This window comes from Bombyx mandarina, chromosome 23 (genome assembly GCF_030267445.1).
Source record: "Bombyx mandarina strain Sakado chromosome 23, ASM3026744v2".
In the NCBI taxonomy this organism is placed as follows: domain Eukaryota; kingdom Metazoa; phylum Arthropoda; class Insecta; order Lepidoptera; family Bombycidae; genus Bombyx; species Bombyx mandarina.
In genome coordinates, this window is record NC_143229.1 from 1,567,193 (window position 1) to 1,588,837 (window position 21,645).

Here is a 21,645-nt window from a genome sequence, read left to right on the forward strand (position 1 = left end):
TCTTCACAAACAATAACGGTCACTTTATAAGTTGTAATTGAGTTAACCACTTCAATGCATTGACTTCCACTAATGTATTTTATCCAATTAAAAAGGAGGTGGTTTTCAAATACAACTTCTCATGTGTATCATAATATGGTTTTTTATTTATCTATCGGGAACCTTGCAGCTCACTAACGACCTGGACTGCTCTGGTACCTACTAAATGCTTATAGATAGACATTTTAATATTAGGGCGCAATAAAAATCTGCATGTGTGGATATAGGTACCATTCTATTTCTGACATAAATCATTTGTGCTGTTCCATCGTTCAGGTTAGAATTCGTTTAATTCCATTTAATTCCATTTTATTGCATCAATTTTATCCCATTATCAATATAATTTCGTTAATCATAATTTCATTTCAGATATCTTTGGCCTTTGTGACAAAACTTTTGGGTACGTTCCCTTTGCCTATGCACTAGAAAAAATGGATTTAAAACAACCTACAAATTTTAAATATTTTTTATTTGAGCTGCTGGTCTGGTGTGGTGACATTCGTGGATTAATCTTTAACGGGCATATTGTATTTAATTGAAACTTTAAAGAAACTCACTACAAAAAATATAGACCAGCATGTCAAACACAATGTACTTATTATAAGTTTAGAACAATTTTCAGACGTAAACAAACAGTAACACGTGTATAATAAGAAAAAATGAATTCACCAGTATCTGCATTCGCTGTGTATAGATCAAACAAGCAATCTAATTATGAGAAAAAGAAAAATAAATCTAAAAGAATAACGAACTCCTCAAAAGCACTTCCGATCTCCCCAAAAGCACTTTCGAAATCCCCAAAAGTTCATTCGAAACCGAAACCCATATCAGAAGAGGTGATGAAGAACGCCGCACAAAAACTGAAAAAAAATAAAAAAAAGAACGAATCTAAGAACATAATTAAAAAGAAGACTCACAAGAAGAAAAAATCGAAGAATACTAAAGCTACTAAAGGCGATGACGAGCAGCCGGTTATGAAAAGGAAAATTCAAAGAAACCGAGATGATAAACATGACAGTGATGATATTCCCTCATTAATACCTATATCTTTCACTAACTTCCACGAATCAAATTTGGATAGTGTTGATACATGTTCAAGTAATGGCAGTATTGATTTTGAGCCTGTACAAACTGATAGTGTGGAGGAAGGTCTGAAAGTGTTTAAATGGATGATTGCTCCTTACAACCCAGAAGAATTCCTGAACAGAGTCTGGGAGAAGAAACCTCTCCATATAGCACGAAACAAGCCTGATTATTATAAAGAAATTATATCTACACCTATCATTGATGATATGCTAAGAAATGAAAGTATACAGTTCACTAAAAATATAGATATCACTTCTTATGTTGATAATAAAAGAGAAACACATAATCCTGAAGGTAGAGCTCTGCCACATATTGTATGGGATTTCTATTTAAATGGCTGCAGTATTAGGCTATTGAATCCACAAACCTACATACCAAAATTACACTTAGTCAATGCTACTATGCAAGAATTCTTTAATTCCTTTGTTGGAGCTAATGCTTACCTAACACCACCAGATAGTCAAGGTTTTGCTCCCCACTATGATGACATTGAAGCATTTATTCTGCAAACTGAAGGTAAAAAACATTGGCGTATCTATAAGCCCTTGAATGAAAATGAAATTTTACCTAGAGTTTCATCTAAAAATTTTAGTCAGGAAGATATTGGAGATCCTATAATGGAAGTGACTTTAGAAGCGGGAGACATGTTGTATTTTCCACGAGGTTACATCCACCAAGGAGTAACCATTGATGGAGAGCACTCCTTACATGTTACAATTAGTATGTACCAGAAACACTCTTGGGCTGACCTTTTTGAGAAAATGATTCCTGCTGCATTACAAATGGCTATAAATGAAAATGTAGAATTAAGACAAGGTCTCCCTTTGGATATTTATGATAACTTTGGTATAGTCAATTCAGACTTGACTACTCCACGTCGAAAAGAACTAGAACTTATAATACACAATCTGTTTGAAAAAATCAAACAACACCTGCCGTTAGATGATGCAGTTGATCAAATGCACAAAAATTTCCAACAAGATGCTCTTCCTCCTGTTCTGAATGATATGGAAAAATTAGTAACTGTATTTGGTGATACAGATGTCATGATAGAAAATGGTAAAGTTATAAACAGAGTTGAAATAAGTTTGGATACAAGAATAAGACTATTACGGAAAAACATACTAAGGATGGTCTCGGAAGACAAAATCAAGCTTTATTATTACATAGAAAACTCCTTAGAATATCACGGTAATGAAATGCCTTATTTAGAAGTTGATGAAGGTTTAGCACCAGCCATTGAAACACTAATAACATCATATCCCAATTATATAGCAGTGGAAAATCTTGAAATACCAAATGATTCAGATAAACTTCAATTGGCTGATGCCCTGTGGTCTAGAGGAATAATAATGACTGAATTCCCATTACAGAATATAGATGATGATTAAAATAGGTCAATAAATTATTTTTTAACTTGCCTGCTGTATTTTTTTACAGGATTGTAAGCCTGCCAACATATTTATGTAATAAACAGACCAACATAAAGAAACAAAGTAGAAATCCGAATTTTTTGAGCCTTTAATACAATTCTAATGATAATTCAAAGATATATTATATAATATTATAAAATAAGGAGCATAATTTAAAAAAATAACCAAAAGAACATCATTCTAAGATTAATCTGGCTATCAATCGCACTGAAACAGCATCAAGTCATATGTAGCGATTTGTTATATTTTAGTGTAATAAATTAGGAAATGAGTTTTGTTTACCTGACTTGCTAGTTTATGCTGCTTGTATATTTGATTTTAATCAATTAAGTGAGACTGCAGTTGTAAAACCTTATATTAGATTTAGAGGCATCATACATATTAGGGTGTTAGCAGTACTGAAAGCCATGATTCATTCCTATAAATTGCTAGATGGTTATTAATGGCAAAATACAAGGACAGAGGAAATAGGAAGAAAAATAAAGTTAAATGATGAAATTATGACAAAATAGCACAAAGAAAATAAAACATGCATATTATACTCTTAAATTATTATATTTATTTCTGAATTGCATATAAATCTGTGGACTTTCTGTTACAATAGTCAATAGTTTATCTTAAACTGATATTCTGTATAAAAGGCTAAAATTTGTTTTTTAAACTATTGTATTAGAGTTCCAACTCGTGACAAAAGACAATCTCTCCACATTAGTTACTATTTATAAACAGAAAATGCACACACAATAATTTATAATCTAAGCTTATTTTTCTCTTTATAATTTTTTAACCTATTTAAAAATACTACCTAAAAATTAGGTACTTAAGATTTTCTAGAAATTTTCACACGCACGCTTCAACAGAGCTTAACAATAGCAAAGGAAATAAATGAAAAGAACATAATAAAAAAATCAGTGTTTCCTGAATATTACGTACAAAAGTACTATTACCCCCCCACAAAAGGTGTGTGATCTACCTTAAATATTGATTTCGAACCGTTAAGTACTGTGAACACGAGTTGTAATATGAAAATTTTGGTCCAAACTGTAAAAAACCTAAATACCAATTTTTATTCATCCAATTTGTCGACCCACACAATTCTAAATCTTAGAAATAAACACCGTTCATATCAAAATATATTTTTATGTGAAGCAAAAACGTCATTTTTATGATAAAAACATCATTTTGATAGTATTACCTTTTTATTTTTAAATTCTTTGTACTGATATACAATTTTTTTGATACCTAATTGAATTATCGTACTTTAGAATTTTAGCCTAAACTTACTTGTAACAACTAAAACTATTGCTTAATGTTTGTGAAGGCAAAAACACCATTTCACTTTTATTTGACCGTCGCTGAATTTATAAGACTAAATAAAAATTAATTACGTCATAATAAGTTTGTAATGTAAAAATTTAATCCTCATAAATTTAATTTTTTTTGTGCTTTTTTCCTAATTAATTTTGATTATGATATTATAATCATATTTGCAAAACCGGGCATTTCAAAAGATCCGACGTATAAAACCAGAGTGAAAAAAAATCGTCTTAAAATTCAACAGAATTACAAACATTAGTCTGTTAGTCGTAAAATATTTACATTGCAACATCATAATCCTTACTTTTAACAATTAGTCATTGTTAGTAAAATCTATAATTAAAGTTAATTCTTCTATTTAACATTTCTTCAAAAATATTTTTGAAAGGATGTTCTAAAATTGCAAAGAATTAGGCGTCACCGCACTATTCCAGAATCATTTTAGTTTTACAAGTGTGGAGTTAGTTGCCTTTTTCATACAACTATTTTATTGCTTCACATTACATTTAGTTCCAAGTATTCATAGATAAGGAGAGTTCTTTCAGAAACTCCCAAAAATATAATATGGAAAAAAACGTGCTTTATTCTAAATAAACATTTTACTGTACTTGATTTAACAATTAAATATTTAAATTCTATATTTTATCGAAAGTGTTAGATAATGAATATTTTAACACGTTACTTAGTAGTACATTGAAATAAATTATAACCAAGCCAAATTAATCTCATTTAAAATGGGGAAAATTTCACGTTTATGTTAAAATATTCATTACTAAGAAGTTTTCGTGAACGATATTATTTTAAAATTATGTTGTTTAAGTTACACCATGAAGGAAAAAATAATAATAAACAATATACAGTGAACAAACTCAAATGGGACTTTGGAAACATGTAACAATTTTGTTTATTCAAAGTGGAAAGATACGAAATAATAAACAACATTGAGGAGGATCAGAATAAAAATCTGTAAAGCAAATATACTATCCTTAATTGGTCACAATTATGTATTAAAATTTCTACAGATAGGTATTGAATATTTTTTCTGATTTTTATTTATTTTGGACAAGTTCTTGAGGTCGACCTGTTTGGAAGGTCAGTGAGCCCATAGACATATCAATGCGAACACCGTACATAACAAGAGGCATGAGTGTTTTTTTAAATTTCTTCCAATTACAAGGCACTAAATGGTAACACTAATGGTCTAATTCAAATAAGGTATTTTTTGGTGATGGTATTTTAAAAAAAAGACGATTGAACTACATTCCCACCAAACAGTTCTCAGAGACATTTTGTTTGTGGTGGTTCTTTTTAAAGTATATTATAGAAACATATACTATATTTTTTATCATGTCTGGTCATGTTTGGTGTTTTGCATAAATACAAAATCAAAAATTTCTATATTCACAAAGTAACATCTGGAAATTTGTCATCGTGGCTTTATTTAAATAAAATTAACAGAGTTAAATGAGTTTTATCAGCATTGACTCATTAAGGATGATTTATTTGATTTTATTCTGATACTCCTCAAATAAGCAATTCTTAATACACATCTTTACGGAATCGATAAATCCAGGCTTATCGAATAATAAAAATTACGTCAATTCACTAGTTTCACGTAAAATAAGTTTGGTCAAGAACATTCTAGTTTTTTTTAGGTTTTTTTCTTCAAAAATACCAAACTGTTAGAATACTACTATAAACGATGAAAGCCTTCAAACTCAACTATTAATTATTACTATTTAAGAATCGTCGCGTTCGTTGACAAATAAAAAATGATAACTTTCAACAGAAAAAAATAAAGAGAAAAAAAAATTACCACGAAAATTCATTCTAATCGATTCTAATGATCGTCGCTAAACCGATACCGATCGATCCCGGACGCGTCCGATGGCCCATCAGCTTACATCATATAAGACACTTAAAGTACAAATCCGTAATATACGCAACGTCTATTCGGCACAATAGTCCTTTTACTTGACCTTCGTCAAGTAGAGTGAAGTTTATATTATTTCTTTGAAGGAGGTTTCCGCGGAGTGCGAGTAGTCTTGCCCGTCGACGTGGACGGAGTCGGCACTATGGGGGATGGTTTCAATTCTGGAACAAGATATAATTAAAATCAGCGTTTTCAGATATGTGTATCACAAGAATACAAGCAATTGAAAACAGAATTATAATGCGTTCAGATTTCGGGAATGGTGATTCAATTAGTGACGTCACTGTTCACATCCGTCATACAAATCGTGTACCAAAACTTCAGATTAAAATTATAATTGGAACAGGAGATTTTTTAAGATACTTCGTTATAACCACACAAAGTGATCATTAACTTGGCGTACGTGAACATCAATGTCTTTATGCAATATATTATGTACTAAAATATTCTGTCAGCTGTTTAACTAAGCGCCAAGTATCTTACGAGAATATCGGTATAGTTTAAATTTAACTTTCTATCGTAGCAAATAGAGTTTATATTAGCGTTACCTCTCGCAGAAGTTCTTCTACCCTTCCGAGTGGTGGTCGCTGGAGGAGTGTCGAGCTTGTCCTTGTGCTTAGCGACGGTTCGTTTAGTCGGCGTACTCTTTTTCGATTTGTCCGTTACTGGTGTTGCCGTCTGAAAATTAAAAAAATAATAATCTAAATGAAAGCTTTGAAACGAAAACATGAAAATAGAATATAGAATTAAACAGAATGGGTCCACATAGATTAAATTGAATTTGAAATTTCGTCTTTCAGTTCGATGATGTTCGAGAAACATCCTTCCCAATTACTGACTGAATTATGGTTATGGCATTGACTATGCCTTGGTTCGTTTGGCGGCAAAAATATCACGATAAAACTCTTGTGTTTAATTGGCTATTTACTTTTAATAAAGATAAACCCCCTTGACAGGAACAGTATCTATGTGGATCCATTTGTTAATGACGCTTATGCGATTACAGTTTGTATAATCTGTTTTCTTTTTACTGAACATATTAAAAAATCACTTAATAGCAAACTTTGAACAACCTCTTTGAATATCTTTAGTGATTCGTAAATTAGTAATCCAGAAATTCAGTCGACGACAAATTATACCTAATTTTAATCTCATGTGAAATTTTACATTCTAAAGCACGAAAATTCAAAGGAAAATTATAAGTTGTATGATATCAAGAGGAAAAAAAAATACTTCAACTTATTTGCACAACACGTATTGTTAGAATTTCGCACTTAAATACAAAGTGAAATTTGCAAATTTTTTGGGAAATTCAATTACAATGTAAAACCCTAGGTAAATAAATACGTTTTCGTATTTTTTCCTTTATTAATGCTATTAATTCCTCTCTTTCTGCGACATAATCTGGTGCAAATACATTAATGACCAAATGTTAATAAACAAAGTAAATTTGTTAATTAATTAATGATTAAAAAGAGTTGCTCCCTTACCAAACTTGCGATTTTTGTGTTTACACCAAATTGAGCTTGAAGAATCAAACTCTTTCAAGATTAACATACACAACAGATTATCCGTGTTTTGTTAATACTTAACTAACATACGGATCGTTGCCATCACATCTGATCGAAATAACCTTTTTTTCTCCCCTATAAAATCGTAAAATTAATATAGTCATATAAATTCAACATTTCAAGTGAAAACTTTCCAATATTATACTGATCACTAAAGATATGCATAGAGATGTCCACATACACACACTCCAGTGTACTTAGTGCGAGTTTTTTAACGTTCTCGTAAGCGTAAAAGTTAACTTATATTTGTATGGAGTTGAAACTTTTCCCTACGTCTGCCGCTAGAGGCGCTGTTCCAATTCCATACAAGCGTGAGTTAACTTTTACGCTATCGAGAAGTTAAAAACTCGCACTAAGCACACTGTTTGAACCGGCGGCATGCGAGCTGCGCGCTACAGACATACACTACAACAATCGTGTTCCCCAAAAACGAACGAGACCACGGTTCTCAAAGTTTTGTATTAACAAGATCCGGGTACACCGATTTGATGAAGTCACAGCGACTGACTTTATAATTTCTATAATACGAATTTATTTATAATCGTACGAATGGTTGGGAATCGTAACAAAAGGTGACCTGCATTATTATTCTATATTCAGGTTCTTTAGGTTGCACGTTGAATTCTAAGTTCATATACATAGTTACGATAAACTTATTTAGGGCAGTTTTATTTTTATATAAGACTTTTATTTGCGTATAAATTGGAATACAAGGTAAAGTATTCCCGTTATATATACAAGAGTTATATCATTTTTCTAATCGAATCCCAAAGTCGAAATTTAACGGTATATATTATTTAAATGACTTGAGAATATGTCACTTAGCGGCCTAAGGACAGAAGACTCGAGCTAGGCATGTGCACTCTCCACAGGAAATATTTATAATTTATTAATTATTTCCAAATTTATTAGTCTCCCTTCTGGAGTAATTATGCGCTATTGTAAGTCTAATTCTCGGAAGAGATGTTCATCATAAAACATCAAGTTTTATTCAATAGGACCTTGTTAATACAATAACTTTTCGAATTGGTATGAAACAATAAGTCACACGAAACACACAGAAGCAAGCGATGGAGGATGAAATGGAGATGACCTTTGAAATGTGTAGAACACATTCATACTAACACTTACATATATATCTATAATTTTTGAAACAAATCACTATTTGAGAATTTAGAAAAAAAAGGTACACTTTCATTGTTACTCTAATAATTCCACTGTTGTAACTATACTGAGACCTTACAACTCTTATCTCAAGGTGGGTGGCGCATTTACGTTGTAGATGTCTATGGGCTCCAGGTGGGCTGTGAGCATGTCCACCCATATAAGCAACAAAAAAAAATCTAATTCAACAAGTAACTAGTATGTAGATCCTGAGAAGTGTCGCTCTCTTATCATTAGCAGATATTGTTCGGCGGTTCTCAAATTTTGCGTGAAACCTCGAGACAACGAATTTTAATGTCTTCTCGTAGTTTTTTTAAGGCGACATTATTAATATTGGAAATAAGAATCAATTATTTATTTGCCCGATTTTAGCGGAAGGCAAAGTTACAACACTTTATGTGTACCACATACTAAATAATCAAAATAATTTTATTTTAATATTGAATTTTCATGTCGTTAAAACACCAATAATTTTTCAAATAATAGTTGTAATATTAAAACAATCCTCAAAGATTAAAAAAAAAAATTAAATTTGGAAATTTTTCATGCAAACCTTTTACCCCGTGACATAAAACAACTTTGAAAACAATAAGTGCCGATGCGTGTAAAAGAAAATTTAAAAACAAAATAATAATAATTAAAATAAATAGAAAAACAATATAACCTTTACCCAAAATAAAATTTTCATTCTGATATTTTAGGGTTACATTATCCAGCGACAGCCAATATAAATAATGCTGTAACTTGTAACGGGGCATGCATTTAATAAATAATAAAAATTTAAAATATATATCTCTCTTTCTACATAAAATTTCAAGTGTTGCTAGTACAACTCAGTAACGACTCATTAACAACTCAGTAACAACTCGGTAACAACTCAGTAACGACTCAGTAACAACTCAATAACAACTCGGTAACAACTCAGTAACAACTACAAGTGGGTGCGGCGATGGCGGATACGTACATGTCTATATATCCGTTGTACTATGCCTACCTTGCTTGCGGCCGCCTTACTACCTGCCGACTTCCGTTTAGATTGTTTTGTTGGCGACGCCGAGCTTTTAATTTTACGTGCGCTTTTTGGACTGCGCTTTGGCATCGTTCGCGCTTTTTTGACGGGCGTCGCATCGTCTCTCTGCAACAAGATTTCGTGACAGACATTAGCTTGTATGTATACTATTATATATATCGAGGGGTAAAAGGCTATTTGGTAAAAGCGACATTTCGCTAATCTTTGTAATTAAAGGTCCGTTTTATTTGGAATTTACATCAACAATTCGATGTTTCTAATTAAACTTCAATTAAGTTTATCACATTGAAATAGCCGAAGAAGTTTTTTCGTTACGAAAATTTCCAAATTTTAAGCCTTTACTGGCTCTCCTGCAAAGTTGTAAAAATGTCGCTTAAACCAAATACCCTTGCACCCGTCAGTATATATAATACAGAGTACTGCTTGAATTATCAGATTTATTCCAAATGCGTAGTAACCCTTTTAGTGGTGAGCCTATTTTCGTATATTTTGCAGAAATTGCTAAAGGATTTTTGAAAAAAGTACTTTAATAAAAACTTCAACTTGAAGAAAATACAATAAACAATGCTAAATTCACAGCAAAAATAATTTTTTAATGGTTATCTATTTATAAATGTTATTAAATTAATAAAAACGTTATGTGCGCGCTAAGACACATCCGTACAGGTCGTTAATCGAAGTGCGCAACAGTCGATATTTCGACGACCAGCACTTAGTGCGCATGAATACAGAGTCGATATATCGACGGTGAGTGACTCACCGCGTCGTCGTCGGTGAAGTCGAGCTTGGAGCGCGGCGAGGACTTGGAGCTGTTCCTCTTGCGCGACTTCTTGTCGAGCTGCGACTCGTCCGTGTACAGCGACAGGTCCACTGCGGACACAAGCACGCGCCTTACCATACTACACCAACGGTCTAACGCTAGTCTGTTCTTAAATGTACTAATTCTCCTCTTGTATGCGTCAGTTGTAGATAGCTATACATTGGTATAGACCCCTGACATTGGCAATATCCATGAGCGACGGTAGCCACTCACCATGAGGTAGGCTCTACGCTCGACTGTCAATAAATCGTTAACTAAGCATTGGACGCCGCGCAGGGCGACGACCTCGCGCGACGGGAGTTGCCAACATTCGCACTCGATTGCGGTTTCGCAAAACATTACTACTGGTGGTAGGACCTCTTGTGAGTCCGCACGGGTAGGTACCACCGCCCTGCCTATTTCTGCCGTGAAGCAGTCATGCGTTTCGGTTTGAAGGGTGGGGCAGCCGTGGTAACTATACTGAGATCTTAGAACTTATATCTCAAGGTGGGTGGCGCATTTAAGTTGTAGATGTCCATGGGCTCCAGTAACCACTTAACCCCAGATGGACTGTGAGCTCATCCACCCATCTAAGCAAAAAAAAAAGCATTAAACATAAAATTTTTGATATATAATGTTAATTAAAATAAATTTTATGAATGTTAATTTTGCGGTGGGCAGCGTCTTGGCTCTGCCCCTGGCATTGCTAAAGTCCATGGGCGACGGTAACCACTCACCATCAGGTGGGCCGTGTGCTCGTCTGCCTACAAGGGCAACAAAAATAAATGCTCTTACTATAGATAATGTATTACATGAGATATTAAAAGCTTACATCCATCAGGGTGTTCTTCGGTTAATTCTATATTGTTTCCACCAGAATGTTCCGCCTTCAGTGCCCGTTCGAGTATGGAGCTGGCCCGGGCCGCCTCCGCGGGCTTCAGCAGCTGCGCCCCGCCGCCGCCCGGCGCGCGACTCAGCGACAGCGTCGTCAGCACGCACTCCATGTCTGAGTTCCAACATTGTGACTGTACTTACTGTGCTTTACTAAGCCAATACTAATTTAGGAACACTTTCAGGTTTGAGCACCGTGAGCTCACCTACTAGTTAAGGTTACCCTGAAATAGCCTCTCAAGGTTCTCAGCTTAGGTAAAAAAAATAAAAAACGTGGGGCACTCGGGAACTGCCGCGGTAAAGCTATTGTATAGCATTTTTTATCAACATATGCAATTATAATTAGACAATGATAATTTAATATTAAAACAATAATTAAACAAGACCACGCTATATTAAACAAACGAGGCTCGTGGAGAGTATCAAACGGTAGGCAGCGGTTTGGCTCTGCCCCTGGCATTGCTGACGTACATGAGCGACGGTAACCACTCACCATCAGGTGGGCCGTATGCTCGTCTGCCTATACGGCAATAAAAAATAAAAAAAAACAATAAAAGCAAAACCTTAACTGTCCCCTTCACACTCATAAGCTAGACCGCGCGAGAGAGAGATGGGCAGACTTTTCATGATCCGCATGCAGTGTGACGTCACGCCACGCGCTTATTCACAAACACTACACAAGCGCAACGTGTGAATGTGTTGAACGCGAGCTACATGGTAGGCGGAGTGAGGGGTGTAAGGTTTTTTTCGTTACGGAATTTCATGATTCGGTCGCCGCGCTCAAGGCCCGCGATAAAAGCTATGCAATAGCTTAAAAAAAAGAACTTTCTCATTTTTTCTAAATGTTTTTAAAGACTTATCAAGATAATTAGTAGAAAGTACATGATCTCTTTTTCAAAGCACAGATCCCTTGTTTGTTTTGTTGTGGTTAATATAATTTATTTTATTTTATATGTATTTCTTATCTATGTATTTATTTTGGCAATTTAATTATAACCTAGTGTTTATTTTCACTAATGTCTAGTATAATTATTTAAACTAGAGGTCCCGCAGTAGTCGAAATTCGACTATAATTAATTGGAATTGTAAGTTTGTACACTATTATGATTGTATTTTAAACTTCTATAATCACAAATTTCGCCAAGACTACACTATAAAAAATATTAACAAAGACAAATAATGTTTAATCTATTCTCAATTTGACAACAGACGTCAAGAAAAGCTTGACAATAAATAGTATGCATGCTTGTGTGCGTCAAATACATGGTACGTAGTGTGTGTAATGTTTTCTTTATCGATTTAATGTATCTTTTATGCATTATTTAAAAAAAAAATTAGCGTTGTGCACTTCTTCCCTATGTTCTCTATAAGTGTGGAAAATTTCATACTCCTCCGTCCGCGCAATTTTCGTAAAAAGGGATACAAAGTTTTTGCTTCACGTATTAATATATAGATTATTGCCATGTATTAACTTTATCACTGCTAGGCACTTATTGAATCTTTCACTTCATCAACAAGGGTTAAATGGAAGAGAATGCCTGCATGGCGTTAAGTTCGCCTTTGTGCAATAAAGAATTTTCATTCATTCATTCACTTAGAGTATACATAAGAAATACTCTAAATTCATTCATAGTTATTTTAAACGGAATTGGTTCAGAGCATGCTACAAGAACTTTATATTTTTTTGTTAAGTGTCTATGGATGAATTCGTCCAAAGCACTGAAGTAGGAAACCTATGGAAATGAAACGTCAACAAAAAATTCGTGCCACTGTGACGTCATCTGGCCACAAAACATGGCGGTTTTAGTGCTGCCCAAAAGATTTTAATGTTAGTAGGTTTTATCGATAAACGTTCTTGGCTTATTTTATTTTAAATATTGTTGAGTATAAATGTATTTTTAGAATTTATACTTTAATAGGAAGTAAGTATATTGTTATGTGCAAAGATGATGTGATTTAGATATTATGTGAAATCCAAGACGAGTTCCTGCTTCAAATTTTTCAAGTAAACGATATGACGATTTTTAAAATTTGCTACACTGATTTTATAAAGTTGTCGTTTGCCGCAAAACATAAAGATATGGCGTAGTACAGTGCCATCTGCCCATTTCTAGCATGCTGAATGTTATCGTATTTTGAGTACGTGTTTTTCTTAGACTATTACAATCTATTTTAATTGTTTTGCTGCCTCTAAAGTCCGTAACACACTACCGCAGCGCACCTCAAGGAAGGTGCACCGCACCACCGCACCGCACGCAAATTTTAAACTTATCAAGGGACCGCCTGATAAAAAAAAACACCTACAGAACATTTATTCGTTAATGAAATTACAAACGTCATTCCTTGGGACTTCCTCTCTAAAATCACTTAATTAATAAATATTTAACGAATTTACAATAGTGTTTTACTCACTGCGGAATAAAACTATTTTATTTAAATAGTTCCGAAGAGATTTTGCCGGTAGCCTTTTTCCCGAAATATCTAAACAGAATGTCTAAATATGTTTTGATGACATATTTTAAAGAGGTATTTATGATTAGTGTCATGATGAATAGATTCCGACCGAAAAATGGTGTCCGATATTTCGGATTCAAATATATTAAGTGTATAATCTATGTTTCGGATGAGGGCTCCATAATGAATTTAAATATATATAGATAATAGTTTTGGGGCATCGACTTTCTTGAGATCCTATAAAATATGTTTTAATTATTATTTTTGTATGTTTTAAGCATGATAAAATTAGAAATTTTATATAAGCAATCATATTAAATCGATATCAAAGTCAATAAATAATGTACAACCCAAAACAGACGGCCGAACTGACGTGACAATGACATTTGGCGCGCTAAACATGGCGGATTTTCGGCCTCATTAGACGGAGACGGAGACATTTACGTATATTCATGTTTCATTTTATGTACGCACTGAAATACTGTTAAATTGTTTTCCTGCGAGTTAAAGTGCTGAGTAAGAACGAGATAGATATATGTTTATGTATGTGCCTTCAAAATGGGTGCTATTTATATAAGCAATTGTACGTATAGAATAATATGTCGTGTCCCTACTATATAGGTCTATGGTCCAAAGACTCAGCTGATAAGGAATGTCACAAAAAAACATTAAAGTAAAGAAATCAGATGAAGAACACAACTCGTATGGGCTGTGTTTGGATAATTGGGACATGATCAAAAAACATCATAGAATATGTCAGCACAAGAATAGAAAGTGCATTTTTCCCACATTAACATATGATGCAGAAACATGAACCCTTAATAGTGAGACCATGACCAATGGGCTATTCTGGCCATCAATCTAATAGATCGGGTCCATAATACCCATATTACATGACAAACAAAAGTTACAGATGCTGACAAAGAGAGTAGCAGAGCCAAAATGAAGTTGGCCTGTCTTTTTTTTTTTTTCGGGCCGGGTGCCGAATCTCCTACGAGGTCCCCGCGCCTAGGGGGCGCGCGGGGTATGTGAGACTCAACGATCTGGTGTTGAGAGCAGATCGCGGGCCCACCCACTAAACGACTCCCCTGCACTCTTACACCCGACGTCCGATCTCCGTCCGGGGTCAGAACCCGGTCAGAGTAGGGGGGTTCCCGCGGTCAACACTACAACCAGATACGCGGCGCCACCCCGAGGACGCCCGACCGACGGGTCGTCGAGGCGATAGTCGACGACCATCGCCGTCGGTCTCCGCGGTACGGCGGCCCTACCAGGCCGCCTGGGCGGTGCCGCTGGTGTTCCGGGATACCCCGCTAGGCCAGAACCAGCTTGCCGGGTCGGAACGCGATACACCGCCCACCGGGTTGCTCTTCAACAGTATGTTCGGCGACGACAGCGACGACGAAAATGCGGACCGCAGTCCGCAGCCGCCCACGCGCCGTCCCGTCCTCCTGGTGCCAGCGCGCTAGAGTGACGGTAGCGTGCGGCGCAGCCTTAACCCCCTTAGGTCGCCCCGTGACCATCACCGGAAGGAGACTGCCTCCTCATAGGGATTGGAGCTGGACAAACGCCCAACTATTATCATCTATTATCTACCATCCCTCTCTCACAGTGTAGTAGGGCAGTGGCAGTATGGTGGCCATGATTAGGTTGTACAGGTGCTGAAAGACCCATGGCATGGGGGACCGATGACATAGTCAGGACAGTAGAATGACGGGTGACCAAACATTATGGTATAAAAAAGAGAGGCCTATATCCAGTAGGGGTCTCAAAGGACTGAAGATAATGATGACAATGTATGAAGGAAAATGTTCTAAATTAAACATGGATATTTTACATTAAATCAGCCTAGTAAGTATTTACATTAAATCAAGTGTCATGTATTATTTAAATTAAATTGTTTAAATTGATGACACAAAATTGGGTTTTTCTTTAAGCTTTATGTTACTATGCATTTGAAGGTCACGAAATAAAGCGAAACTAAGCCACAAGGGCGGTTTGCGACGGCAACTCACGAAAATCTAAGCATAAAAACCAAAAGGAAAACCTGTTTTTTTTTCTGCAATTTTGCCATTAATTTTTTTGAGGTTTTTATATTTTGTACTTTTCATTATTGAATAAATATATTTTCATTCAAATGATCTCCCCTAACCTCCATGATGAACTTAATGAACAAACATTTCTTCTCCAGTCTAATTGAAAGGTTAATAATATATTAACAAATGAAAAGATATGAGTATACTGACCAGCATATTGAGCTACTACTTACCATAGTTGATGTACGTACTATACTTAGGGTATAAGTAGTATTTATTACCTCAATTAAGTTGAGCTTTATGTTACCATTTCCTAGTCCAGGTCTATAGGGTACACTCTTGGTGTGACTATACCATTTGTAATGTAGATAAACACGAAAGTTTAATACAATTCATAACAAAAACACATTTCATACCTGTGATATCATAGAAATCTGGTTTATATGTTTCCCCTGATGGATCTGAAGATTTATCTTGGGAAAGCCAACGAATCTTGATTTTGCGTGTAGTACGGTAAACATTTTGCATAGTCTGACATACATAAAATCCACCTTCTGCATTACGTACTGCCAAATATTCATTTCTGCAAAAACAAGATGGATTAATTTTGTAATAGTAATCTAATTTACAAATTTAAAGCAAAAAATTTAATATTTTTTTTATTTTTAATAATTATCATTATATTATAATACTTTGTTTTAATTGTATGTATATTTATGGAGATATGTATGTGTACATATATGTATATGTATTTCACTGGAATGGTACACTGCGCATAGTTCATTTCCAAATGATTCTTGTCCACCTGATGGTTGTCTGAAAGAGATCGCTCTTAGCGATAAGACCGCCAATTGTACTTTTTTGTGTTTAATGTATCGCACTGTTTATTTGTTTTTTGGTGTATAATAAAGAATACTCTCACTCTCTCTCTCTCTAATTTTTATACTACCCAAAAAATTTCTCCATATCAACATAATAAGGTCGGTTTGTCAATCAAATTGAGGCTGTTGTTTTCTTAAGCAAAAGTATAGAATGTTCAAGTTAAAGTGAGGTAAGGGAGGCATAATTACTTTCAGAAGTATTAAATTGAATTTGTTACAGTGTAACATGCTGTAAATGGGTGAATTATTTATTTACATTGTTTTTTTAACTACTAGTAGCAAATTAAAATTTGTTATCTGAAAATTAAACTGCAATAATATTAAACTTGTTAGCATTTTTACATTAATTATTATTATTAGACCTCTTAGATTAGATTAGAGGTGGTAGGACCTCTTGTGAGTAGGTACCACCACCCTGCCTATTTCTGTCGTGAAGCAGTAATGAGTTTCGGTTTGAAGGGTGTGGCAGCCGTTGTAACTATACTGATACCTTAGAACTCATATCTCATGGTTGGTGGCGGCATTGGTTGTAGATGCCTATGGGCTCCAGTAACCACTTAACATTAGGTGAGCTTTAAGCTTGTTCACTAATCTAAGCAATAAAAAAAACCTGAATATGAATAGTTTCTTATTGTTACTGATTACTCTGCTTTTCTTTTATGATCTGAAATATATCAGATCATAAAAGAAAAGTAGTGTAGAAAATAATACAAAATTCTTATGTTTTACATATTTTGCTTTCTTTGATCGAAACTGAATGTCCATAAATTTATAGTACAAAAACATTAAAACATAGGATGCAGTGATGTTTCTATTTGCTATTGAGATATTAACTCCACTGAAAGAATCATAGAAAAATCAAGTGCAGAACTATAGAAATAGCTATACTTGCTTTTTCTTTTGATTAACAACCTAAGAATAAGAATCTCTGAATGATACCAGTAAAGCAGTATGTTGTTGAAATAGACGATTTTATAAGTCAAGACCGTACAAAGGTAGGCTTAGAATTATCTAATGATAAAATATCTACTGATATATTAACTTCAGTCAACCTGAAAGCTTACAAAGGGAGCATGTTTAAAAGACTTTCTTGTTTTCTTGAAGTTCTTCGGGACAAAACTGACTTTCATTTATTTTCAGAACTTACTTGTAGAAGACAATTAGTTTGTCATCATTCGGTTTGGTTGGTGTAGAACGGCCTGCTGAAGCAGATAACTTTGTCGCCATGGCCAATTCAGGAGTTGGAGATTGGTATAATTGCACCTAGATAAAAAATAGTTTATTATTATCAATGGTGGAATTTATTACATTGTAATGAAACTAACTGTGATAAAATTATGTTTTACATAAAAATATAACATTGCAATTTTTTTTTATAGATTTGTTTGTTTAATTTTGTGATGATATAATTGATAATATGACGTGCATTATGAATTTGTTGCAGCGATTGTAATACATACATTATTTATGAATTAGTGCATAAATGCAAAAACTATTTTAACTATAATTGAATGGTCGTTATTTGAATGTCGAAAGCAATTTCCCAAAATTATTTATATATTATTATGTTGGTGTGGTGTTAATGTCACAATGTTTTTATAAAACAAAATGATGTCATAAATTTAAAATATTTGAAGTCTCTGTTTTTCTAATATTAATGATGACAATATCATCAAATATTAATGTACAATAAATGTAAAATATTATTGATTAATAGTTTTATCCTCATTTTGTCATTTTTAACAATACCCATTTTTTGTGAATGAAAAAATTTATTCAAAAATCTTTCTTCAAATTCTTTAGTTGTTTTTTTTAGTAGTTCTATATTATATGTCTATCTAAGTCTATCTATCTAGTCTATGTTCTATCTTACCTTTGTCCTATTTCTCTTCATTCTAGTTTCAGAAGAAGCATCTTCAACTGACTTTTTAGCTGGAGTAGATCCATCATTAGTCTTGCTCAGTGATGTCTGTCGTCTTTTTCTCATTGGAGGTGTTACTGTCGCCAGCTTGAGAGTTGATTTCGGTTTATTATCAACTTTAATCTGTTTTGGTTCTAGTTTTTTTTCTTCAATTTTCTCATCCGAACTTTGTGGTTTCTGTTCGGTTTGTTCCTCTTTTTTTGAGCTGTCAACTTTATCTTCATTCTTTACTTCAGAAGACTGAGGTTCAACCTTAGTTTCCTCCTTAGTGTCTTTTGGTTTCTCAACTTTAACCTCTGAAACAATTTCTGTTGGTGATGCTTTCTCTTGTAATTGACTGTCTTTTGCTGTTTCTGGCTTACTGTCACTCTGACTCGGAGCAACATCAGCTGCCGGTGATGGTTTAATTTCTATTGGTTTTAAAGGTGACTTCTCAGGTGGTTCATTAGCTGTTGCCATTTTAGGTTGTGTAGAGCCTTCTGTCTGATTATTAGAGTTTGATGTTTCAGATTTTTGAGGTGGCCCACTCCAGGTCTTCTCAGGTGGTTTAGGGGTACTAGGTGATGTCTTAGCAATATCTTGTTTTTCCTTATTGCTCTCTGGATTTTGAGGTTTCAATGGACTGGGAGTGTTTGTCCCAGATTTTGTAGAATCTATGGTACCATTGGCAGGACCAGTTGAATCAGCATCTTTTTTTTCAGGAGTTCTCGTTAGAGCTAGTGGCTGGGATGTATTTGCCTTATCCTGCACTAAGCTCAATGGTGAACTTGTAGTTTTACTTGGACTCGCTGCTACAGCAGGAGCCACAGAATTCTGTGTTACATGGGACAGGTTGCCATGGTGACTCATGTTCTGAGCCATCTGAGCCATGTTTGCAGATATGGGAGCCATGGAAGGTACTGCGTGTGGCAGCAGCGGAGGCGCCGGAGCGTGGTGGGTCAGATTGTGCCCAACTAAGTTATTCCCGAGATGAAGAGAATTCTGCGCACCTTGGGGGTGTCCTACAGCGTGGTTCACAGTGGCTACGTTGCCTTTGGCGGGACTAGATTGTCCACCGGGCTGCGGAACTCCCGGTTGTGCCAACACAGGTTTCAAAGCAGAATTCATAATGAACGCGTATGCGTCCACAAAGCGAGCTGAAACATAAAGTTAAAACAGTTTACAAGTCTGTTTTGGTTACGATGTAACGCAATGCAATGTCTTTGACCCAAAACAATATTTCATACATAGTAGAGATAAATGCGGCGCGCGCGTAAGAACGCGGGGAGCGCTCTCAACCTCGATCTCGCCGTTCTAAAAACTACTGATAATAATTGGTTACATATTTACCACTAGCTGTTTTGGTGACAATAGCCCATGAAATAGACGGCAACGACTACCCGCGAACGATTTAGCAACAAAAAATAATGCGTTGCTATAACCAGGAACTTCCTTGATACCCGCCGAAGACTTCAACTCTCACACTTGCACTTTAAAGTTTCAATTCACTAAAAATACGCAAGATCTAAATTGCAGCAAAACAATTCCATGATTTGTTAGCACTTTTAACCATGAATTTCCATTCACTTCACTCCAGAACAAGTACATAACAGGCACAGTAGTTTAGAGATGGCGTCGGCATAACGCGCATGCGCCACCCTCTTCCGAAACCCGCCAATCACCGACAATGAAAACGTGTGACGAAACGAACTGCAAACGAATTCTTCTGAGAAATGCTTCTCTCTCACACAAACTTTAACCTATAACGCTATCTCTTCTCAACAAAAGTTTTTGAACCAATAGACTAGACCTAGATAACATTTGAATTTATTGAATATTAGGAAACATAATATTTTTGTCCTTATCTAAATAGCGTTAACTGTCTCTTAGATTAATCTTATAATAACTATTAAAATGTTTAAAAACCTGCTTTTTCATTTCAACTAAAATATTCGTAATCAGCATGTTTTCTGGTGTAGCAACGGCCACGTCGAAAAGTAGCTATTTCTTTGTTTGTTCACTAATAGAAGGGCTTTCCGATGGGGAACAAACCAAAAGCCTACGACTAAATCAAAGAATCCTATAGAAAGACCTGTTCAGATAATGGTGTATGATTTTTGGCCCAAAGGTATAAGTTGTTTTATTCACTCTTGAGCATCATCTCTTTTTTTGTAGCCTTTTTTTCCTCCTAGGTACCTATTTTAGTGACCTCAAGGGGTCATACTAGATTCATCGAATGAGTAGGTGAGCTCATGGGGCTCTAACCTGAGGTTTGTAGCAAGCATTACCTACTCTCCTGCATTTAAATTCAGATACATTTTTTTAATACAATTAGGCCTCCATGACACTTTTAATTAAAAAGTGATTTTATCGAGCGACAACCTTACATTGCGCGAGTGATCGCAAGCTAGGATTACCTTACGTTGACTTCTTATTTCACACACGATTCTAAAATCAAACAATATCCGCATGAAAGATTATTCTGCTGTCTGTGTATTTTACTCCATCGTATAGGGAGTGCTCTCTGAAATTGTTTGAGATAATGGCGTGGTCTTTTTATCATCACAGCACACGCTATTAAACTTTACTATAGCAAAATAAATCTCTACTACACGGAACGACTCTACTTCCATATATCATTTTTATCACGTACTATCCCGCTTTGGAACGAACTCCCTCTACGGTGTTCCTTCAGCGCATTGAGACCTTTTTCAATGAAAGCTTAACTTGACTTTGACTTGGCAGCAGCTTGGCTGCTGATATTGCTGATCTCTCATTGTCAATGACGATTAATCACTTAGCGTCAGATGAGCCGTGCGTTAATCTGTCCTCAAGTGAAATTTGAATTAGTAATGTCAATACTAAAAGCTATTTGAAAATTGACATGGCTTTGAAGAGAAGACGTCGGGTGTACTTTTATTTTGAGCGATGAGATGATGCCCGCAGGAAAATTCCCTAGCATTTTTAAAATCAAACACGTACCCATCACAATATGTTCACAATGACTTCAGCATCAAGGAATAATGTCGGTAATAAAAATGAAACCCTCAAAAAGTATAACTTGGGTAATAAAGAGGACAGGGCACCTTGAACGCAACCCGCAAGGGTAGG

At 35.0% G+C, this 21,645-nt stretch overlaps 2 protein-coding genes across 3 annotated transcripts; one reads left to right on the forward strand and one right to left on the reverse strand.

Moving 5' to 3' along the window:
- The first annotated feature begins 408 nt into the window (after positions 1 to 408).
- On the forward strand, positions 409 to 2,545 carry NO66 (bifunctional lysine-specific demethylase and histidyl-hydroxylase NO66). The gene has a single exon (XM_028179716.2). It carries the CDS (start codon positions 699 to 701, stop codon positions 2,514 to 2,516), a length of 1,818 nt encoding a protein of 605 aa, XP_028035517.2. The 5' UTR covers positions 409 to 698; the 3' UTR covers positions 2,517 to 2,545.
- Positions 2,546 to 3,094: 549 nt separating this feature from the next.
- Positions 3,095 to 20,526, reverse strand: LOC114246977 (uncharacterized). 2 transcript variants are annotated; one of them, XM_028179754.2, is made up of 9 exons: positions 19,885 to 20,526; positions 18,508 to 19,691; positions 17,782 to 17,897; positions 16,170 to 16,336; positions 11,205 to 11,378; positions 10,334 to 10,443; positions 9,538 to 9,678; positions 6,357 to 6,486; positions 3,095 to 5,969 (listed from the first exon to the last, which is right to left on the reverse strand). In XM_028179754.2, the coding sequence occupies exons 2-9, from the start codon at positions 19,660 to 19,662 to the stop codon at positions 5,881 to 5,883; spliced, it is 2,082 nt and encodes a 693-aa protein (XP_028035555.2). In that variant the 5' UTR covers positions 19,663 to 19,691; positions 19,885 to 20,526; the 3' UTR covers positions 3,095 to 5,880. The 2 variants fall into 2 exon arrangements, with proteins under 2 accessions (XP_028035555.2, XP_089593510.1); XM_089737384.1 differs by having other exon boundaries at positions 9,508 to 9,678; positions 19,885 to 20,316.
- Positions 20,527 to 21,645: the final 1,119 nt, after the last annotated feature.